This window comes from Photinus pyralis, unplaced genomic scaffold (assembly GCF_008802855.1).
Source record: "Photinus pyralis isolate 1611_PpyrPB1 unplaced genomic scaffold, Ppyr1.3 Ppyr1.4_LG4, whole genome shotgun sequence".
Lineage (NCBI taxonomy): Eukaryota > Metazoa > Arthropoda > Insecta > Coleoptera > Lampyridae > Photinus > Photinus pyralis.
Window position 1 is genome coordinate 35,367,502 of NW_022170511.1, and position 8,735 is coordinate 35,376,236.

The 8,735-nt window shown below is 35.0% G+C and overlaps 1 protein-coding gene across 1 annotated transcript in view; it reads right to left on the bottom strand.

Annotated features, from left to right (window-relative positions):
- LOC116167723 (head-specific guanylate cyclase) overlaps window positions 1-8,527 on the bottom strand; it is a 263,401-nt gene extending 254,874 nt beyond the window's left edge. Inside the window, exon 1 of the mRNA XM_031483212.1 lies at window positions 8,183-8,527. Within this exon, the coding sequence (XP_031339072.1) occupies window positions 8,183-8,368 (186 nt within the window). The 5' untranslated portion in view covers window positions 8,369-8,527. The remainder of the gene's footprint in view (window positions 1-8,182) is intronic.
- Window positions 8,528-8,735: the final 208 nt, after the last annotated feature.

Here is an 8,735-nt window from a genome sequence, read left to right on the forward strand (position 1 = left end):
TAATAATAATTTAATTCTTAACTGTAACTCTAAACAAATATAAAAACGGTCTGTAATTAATTATTGACGGGATTACTTCAATAACCTGCTATTGAGTGTCGAGTTGGACCTCTAAAATAAAAAAAGGTTCCAATGTTGCAAAGAGTGCATTAATTATGTCCTTATAAATAGGTCTGTTCTTCCCTCTGTCACAGTGCTTCCAAGGGAGGCTTTGCCTCTTTATAAATTCGGAACCTACGAAAATCAGTTATTGATTGATTTTGAAAAAACGTTTCGCCGTTGTAACAACACAATCTGCATTAATTTTCATTACTTCTTAAATTTTGAATGTAAACAGCTTTCCACATTCTCGAAAATATAATACCTACCAGGAATAAGCCGGTTTCCACATTTTACCGGTTAAATTTAGGTGGCATAAGTTGCTTTGTGATACATATGTGTATCATAGTTGAATCCCTCATGAAAGTTATCTGTCAGATAAATTTGGTGAACAAACGAAAAGTGCATTAGTAGCAATAACCGAAGAAAGCACTATGTGTTTCATAACCACTATGACCGCAATATCCAAAATACTCGGAGTTTCTTCGATATGCGTCGTATGCATTACAACAAACATGTCCATAAACATCTCCAATACGAGGAATCGAAATCGTAATTAACCCCGGGAAACGCCAAAACCCTTGTCGCATTTGAAAACGATTTCTTAACGCAAAACATCTGGATGCGCAATTTTCTGGGATGTTACTGAATTGGGGACACGCAATTGCGTTCGAGCTCGTTAAAAAGATAATTAGGAAATGCTGCTTTCAACCGAATGAAAAGTACACAGGCGTGCCAATTACTTTTTAAACGTAGCAGTAAAACCATTTCACGATATGCGCTTCTTTCATATGAATAGTATAATTGTCGATAGAATTCGGTTGTATACCAATTATGTAAAGCCTAGGAGCGCGTTTTCACAATAGCATGTGGTGTATAATCAGAAGGTAATTATTTACCTGCTCATTCTAATGCAGTGGCAAAGTTTCTCAATTTCACAATGGGGCAGTGTTTACCGGTAAGTGGAAATGATCTTAGACAAGTTGATCCTATATTTTTGAGCAAACTTTGTCGAGTTAGTGCCAACGAAAAACATCACACCAACAGAGAGTACTTTGATAATATTTCCGCATAATTCGTCGACAATACGAGGATATACAAGTATGTGCAAAACAGCCAGAGCAACGTTTTTAACGCGATTTTCAAACATGAAAATGCTCAATTAATGTTTTCTCCGTGCTTCCGTAAATCCGATAAGGTCTCAAGTTCAACGGTGATAGGTCGCAAAAAGTTTCTTAATATCAAAATTGAGGAATACAGACCCCCATAAAATTTAGCTAAGACGCACTAATTTGATAAGAAAGTGGAGGCGAAAGTTGAAAAGAAAGAAATCATTTTAAATAGAAGAGACGGACGTCATTCGTGACTAGTTTTGTTTTGGTGGACGCAACTTTGCTGTAATGTAAGCGTATTACTGCAAGACAATTGGAAAGACAATCAGTCTTTATAATCGTAAAGTTCTTACTATAGAAGAAAGTTAGTTGGGTGCGACGAGTATTAAGAGATTTAAGTGGTCGTGATCAAAGTGAATGTTTTAAGTCGAATTAAAGAAGACAAAACCATTCCAAGATCTTAAATCTAAAAGTAGGATGAATTAAAATTTGCCACAGAGATAGTCACAGGCTACTGTCGTTTTAACAAACACCTGCCCTGACTGTGACTGACTGACAGCCCATTGTGCAGAAGTTGTGGTGAGGAACAAGGCACACCACACCACGTCATCTGCCAGTGTAAGATCTACATAAAGGCAAGGGAACGGCTACTTGGAAATGAAAAAATTATTTGGTTTATTAACAATCCTCGAGAAGAAAAAAATTGCTGTCTGTGTGTCTGTCCGTGTGCACAATAACTTATTTATTTACAAACGTCCGATCGCTTTGGTACACATGTTGTTAAGAAACGTCGCTACGTAGTTGTAAAAATGATGGATGGGTAACTGCGCCACAAAATTAAAATGAAACTTAATATTTACACAAGACACAAATAGACAGACATTGGTCGTTTATTAATACATATATGTCCAGGATAGAGACGTAAGCGAAATGTTTATTTACAACTGAAGAAGGTATGTAATTCTAATGGATTATAAGTTGTAACGCAGTCAAGGTGTACAAAAAGGAGATAAAGAAAGCAGAGACGAATAATAGCGCTACCCACGGTTTCCAGCTGCTCGCCGTGAGAATGGGGTAGGTACGTTTATGAAGACGATAAAATTACTCGCCACTAAATTTTATTTAGGGAAGCCGTGCCTAAAAACTAGAAGGCTTCTAAAGTCTAAAAGAGGGAATAAGGTACACACCAAATAATAAGGAAGAGATGATTTTAATTCGCTTCGGGGTTGTAAACGTTAAATATTTTGTAAATAAAGTAGAATTTCAAATTGTTTGTGTTTTTTTAAGGAGGAGCAATAAGGATAAGGAGGTTGTGATAATTGCTATATAAAAATAGATAAATAAATTTCGGATAATTGCTGGGAATGAATAATGTAGGACCACATGGCGACGCCGAAAATGTATGGGATAATAGAAAAAATAAAAAAGGTTTTCGCTCTGAGGTGAGCAAATTTAGCGCATTTTCTACGCTTTTATTTACTTAGAATCAACTGTGGCTAAAATGTCAAGAAAATATCTCAATAAATAAGAAAATTGACATTGTGCAGATTAATTAATATAATAATTAGAATACACAAAAATGCATTAAGGGGGATGAAAACATAAACACATAAAAAGGGACGGTAAACGCACTTACAAAGTGTTCGAGGCCTGGATCAAGACGTAGAATAGTGCGGCAAAAAATGGCCGAAGATTTGGATAGCCTTACAAAATAAAAAATTCTTATTCAGGAATGTCAAATTGAGAAAAACTCTCAAAATAAAACAAAATTCATAAAACTTTCCGAACGAGAACAAGAAAAACTTCGCCCGTACCCGCTATTATTAGGCCAAGGGGCCCCCATCTCGCTAGGAACTGGGTCCAAGAAACATCTGCATTTAGAAAAATTCGACCCGTAGAACTGTTACATTAAAACCCATGAAGAAATTTCGCCGCCGAAAATTTACTCCCTAAGAAGCTCTTCCCCAAGTGAGTTTGGTTTCGAGACATTCGTATCCCATATTTTCGCCCGCAGAAAACTCGCCTCTTTACTAGTTAGTTCTTAGTTTCAATAAGATTTAATATCCAACAACTATTTCAAGTCATTCATTTAAAGCAAATCTGTGCGAAACCGAACAGTAGGTAAATATAGTTATTAAGATAACTAGGTGTTTTATAGCTACTTTAAAGGACGATGCCCATTTCCTTTAAAATATAAAACACCGTGTTATCTTCAAGATTTTTTATAACACTGAAGCATAGTTTATCCGAATTCGTCTTGTATTAATATTTGATCATGAAAGAAACATGTTTCTCAAGACTGGTCTAGGTAGTCATTCCAACTACTGACATTGGATAGAACGATTAAAAAGCAAGAAATCCGCATTTTATACTTAAAATTTCCAATGTAATTGTATACCCATAAATGTAACAAACGTGTGTTTTGACTGAGGCGGTGTACGTGCCCCACGAACTTATAAATTAAGATGGACTGCTGATCAAACAGTTGCATAGAGTTAGAAATGGCCCTAGCATGGGCGCCGCCATCATGTGCACATTCTAGTTATTTTCTAGGGGAATTTTCCTAGTGCTCAAGTTTTGAGACTATTACAGCCTTGGAAAATGACATGTGTCACAGTAATTTATTTAGAAAACGTGCGGTTAATGTTGGGTTAATGCTTGTTTATTAGTTGATTTGAATTTCGCGCCATGTGGGTGCACATCATAGCGGCTCCCATGTAGGTGTCATTTGTTAATTCAGCATTAGCAGTCCGTCTTAATTTATAAGTTCGTGACGTGCCCCTATCGCTCATAGCATCGTATTGCTATTTCCCGAATTTATTGACCAACTTATACTGCATTTCTGCAAAATTCGTGACCGACTTTTTGTTTTTCATCTTTGATTCAATGCAATCATATTATAGCCGAAATACCTAGTGGCGTACAATTCTTATTACCTAAAAATAATTCTGATGGGTATTCCTATTTTAAATATTATTCGCATTTATCAACCAATATTGTGATCCTGATCATTTTTTAAGTGTGATCGTTTTCCAAAATACCTATATCTTCCATAAATACTTTTACGGGGTCGCTGATAAGTCTGGAAACGGTTGCTAATCGGGGAAAGTATAAAAGATATAAAAACGCTTTATACAAAAGATTTGAGGTTCTTTAATGTCTACTAGCCAGTAGTAATTATAATTATACAGGGTTGGTCATAAAGGCTTTGCGCACCAATACTGCATTTTTTTAAATAGAACACGGTATTATTCGATATTTCAATTCTTCTCTCAATTTTGAGCATAATTTGTAAGAAGCATTATTATATATTATATTACCCAAATGCAATCGTTTCCGAGTTATCGAGTTTTGAAAATAAAATGTATTGCTTTCAAATGTATTGAATAAAGAACAATAAAATTACATCACAAATTTCTTTTGAAAATATTCTGAGGTTCTGAAAAGAACGGTTTGTGAAGTTTGCTATGATTGTTTTGAATTATTAATTATTGTTTTTTGTTCAATGATTAATGAATTTTGTAATAATAGCGCTTATTTTCAAAACTCGATAACCCGGAAACGATTGAATTTCGGTACATTATCCGTATTACAAATTTTACTTAGAATTGAGAGAAAAATTGAAATATTGAATAATAAACAGTGTTCCATTAAAAAAAATTCAATTTTGGTGTGTCCCTGTATAATTAAAATTATTACTGCCTAGTAGACATTTAAGAAAAAAGCTTTTGTATAAAACTTATTTCGATATATTGTATATTTTCCCCAATAATCGACCGTTTCCAGACTTATCAGGATGGGCCAATCGTAGTTAAATACATATACCTACTGTTAATTACTTATCATATCATTCACGCTGGCCAAACAAAAACATAATAATTTCGTTGTTTGCTGTTAATGGGGTAGTACTGTTTTTGACAGGTCGTTTAGCATTATAGGATCTAAGTGTGCATGTTTTAATCCCAAACTGTTTAAAGTTTTCGGTATAGTCCAGCATAAATAGCAGCAAGACCTATAAACTGGCCCCAACGTTCTCAATCAAATAAAAGAATATTTGTTTAATGAAAGGCCCACAAAAACTGAGGATAGCCGCACAAATCTTCACAAAACAAATACATATGTTTTAAGGCATTCCGAGAATAAGGGGTGTTGCGTTAAGTTACCTCCTACAGAAGTTTACGTTGCTTCAAAACAAATGCGCTCAAAACCGTGGTATTGGGCGCACATATCTGAACAAAACATGTACATGATATTAGTGTCGTCTCGGTATTTGGAAGTTAGTGTTTAGCGTTAAGTTGGTACTCCTTTTGAATTACTCCGAAAGGAAAAGTGCACAAAACCTGAGTATTGGTGCACAAATCGGCACACAACGAGTACAGAACAATGGTATTAGTGTCGTGTGGATACGAGAGTGATGGCGTGCCAGTATTAATAACGGAAAATTTTGATTTTCTCGTAAACGAGAAGCGCACAAAATTTGGGGAATTGCGTACAAATGAGCACAAAATTAATACAATATTTTGGCGATGTAATAAATTCGGGTGCCGATTTAAGGGTGCTAACTTAACCTAGCTCAGTTTATGCATGTGCATAACACGATTGTAACGTAAACACCTGGAAAGATTAAGAAAAAATGGTTTCAAACTATCTGAAATTTATGAAAAACTGGATTATCTAAAAAATAGATGTTCATGTATTAATATCAAACTGAACGCACTGATACTATTACCTAAATACCTGGACATTTCAATTGCACTTTGAAGTGGTGGTAGTCACATACAATATCTAATTACAAAACTCAAGGGCTTTTATTAGATTTTTAAACAACTTGGACAGAAACTGCCTCTGCATATCTTAAAACAAATTTACTTTACGCTATATACAATATTATCAAGAGGAGAGATCTAAGGTACCTATATGATAAAAGATACATACAATGTATGTGATACTCCTGGTAATGGTAAATTCAAAATGTACTTTATAGAATATCCATACTGGGCATAAAATACCGAGTGACTCTTTAATAGTGATGACCGTTAGAATTTCCCGCAAATCAAACAAATTTTGAAATTGGTACTAATTGATGATCATTTATTTAACTGCACTAATCACTAATCACACAATCACGATTCTTACATATTTTAGTGCATCGACTCTAAAAATTGTTCAAAATGGAAAAAGTAATAAGCTGCAAATGGCACACAACAATTTTACGGCGACACTGGTTTCTTAAGTGACAGTCATGACAGGAAAAAATTCTAACAAAATTCAAACTATTAATTTATATAATAATGCAAAAAATACTACAACCTTACGCGCGAAATTCAAGCGATCATCACTTATAATAAATCACCCGGTATTTGTGTTCATAATATTGTACATAGCATATACATAAAATGCACAGGATATTCCATGTACATTTTGGATTTAAAACGTGGGGAATTAGGTAGAACAGAACAAGGACATCTAGCGTGCCGGACGGTTTCAAAATAACACCACTATTGTTTATAACATGTATTAACATGAAATTCCCAATGCGCAGATGATGTATAACTACCCTACTGTATTTTTGGGGTAGATGAAGGACTTTTCACTTATTTTATTTTGATACCTAAAGAGTTCTATAGTTACTGAATACAATCGACACGTCTAGAAAATAATAGAAAAGACAAATAATAGAGAAACAAACTCTTAATTAAGTAATTCAGTTATTTGCCGTTGAAACACGTTCTCTTCATATGTTTGTGGTTTATTCCCGTTTGCGTTTCACTTCCGGCATAAGCGTAAACGCTGCAACATCAGTGTTTACTCTCTGTGGGTTTTGCGGGTAGTGCTTCCTGAATAACATCAAAATCGTCTTACTAGGTTTAGATATAATCTTTTAAATTGATGTCTATTCTATAACGAGCCTTTTTCCATCGGATCTATTAGGTTTCTTCCTCAAAGGGATTAGTAACATTATTCCCTTCAAAGTATGCAAAGTTGGATTATAATTCCCTGTAGTTTGACGATAATGAAAAATCGTAGCTTATGATTATACATATAACTTAGATTATAGTGAACTTTACAATTTTTGAAAATACAAAGAGTGTTACCGCTATGAGATTTTTAATTTACGACCTTTTTGTTTCTATATCAAGCGACGGCGTTAAAATTGCATGTCAAGTTTTAATCTATCTCTGTAATTATATTATCCGCAGGGCAAATTTCGTTTACGTAGTTAACATAATTTAGTTAACTTTACGCGGTTTTGCAGAATCAAAATGCTTAATGCAGTGTCAATGTTGCCTTTCAAATTTGTTATATTATATTTTGTCATTTAGCGACGGTTGTGTACAAAAAAAAGAATTTTTCCAAAATTAAAACCCCCACGAGCATGCAACAGAATTCTGTTTTCCGCATTGTATCCCAATTCTTTGTCTTGCCGTTCCTAATAAACAAATGCGGCACGGCCAGTTGGGTGCATGGCACAAAATGTACTTTTATATATTCTTTGCATAGGTACTCCTAGACATAGTGTATCATAAATTGTAGGAAATCTAAGTAAATCTAGGATTTAATTTCTAAAGTGCTTTCGCGAAAGTAGATTAAAGTTACATATGATACACCCGTCGTGCAACTTTGCCATTTTAATTTATTTGATAACATGTACAGCAAGACACTCCGAGACGCAGAACAACGCACGATTTATATTGACATTAGCACATCGGCAGCCCTTAAAATAAATTTTAATTGCAACACGTGGGTCCGATATTGTATTCCGTGCGGTTATAATCGAACAACCCGATGGGTGTAATTGGATTCGAAAACTTTCTCTTTCAGCGGAAAACTGTCACGACTGTGATTCACGTATTGGCACTTTATTAACCCTCATCACATTTATATGACGGTGCCCTGAAAAAAATAAAGCGTACTATCCTGATAAAATGTCATAGTGCGAGATCAAACGAAACATTTAGTAAATGACTTACGGGAGGAGCAGTCAGTAAGAGTATGGCAGCACTCAAATGCTTCAAGTTTAAGGTGTTATCTTCTTCTTCTGCATCTTCGGCTGTGGATATTTGTACAGAGCACTGTCGGACAGTTAACGCTCTTTTGAGGGCACCATTTGTAGGGAGCACGTGTGATGACGAACGTCTAAATGGACATGAAGCCATATTAGCAGTCTCGACGTTCTTTAATTCAGGTTAATATAGCATACATTGCATTGTTACAAGTATGACCCGAAAAATTCAATTTCTATCAAGTTCAGAAGTATCAGTTACGAAAGTACGCAACTTCCTCGTGGGAATACAACGACGACCTGGACAATACACGACGTCAGCACAACTGGCTAGACTCGTGCCGCTTTTCCAGAGGTTTAAAGAGCGTACCGACGCCAGCGCACTGAAATGTTCCATGTATTTATTTGTACACCTCCAAAGATTATCTTTATACGATATAATAAAATATAATAAAAAAAGGTAATTGAATCCAAACTTTTCCCGTCAACTTGCTGATTTCGAAGTTTTTGATGGAACTGTA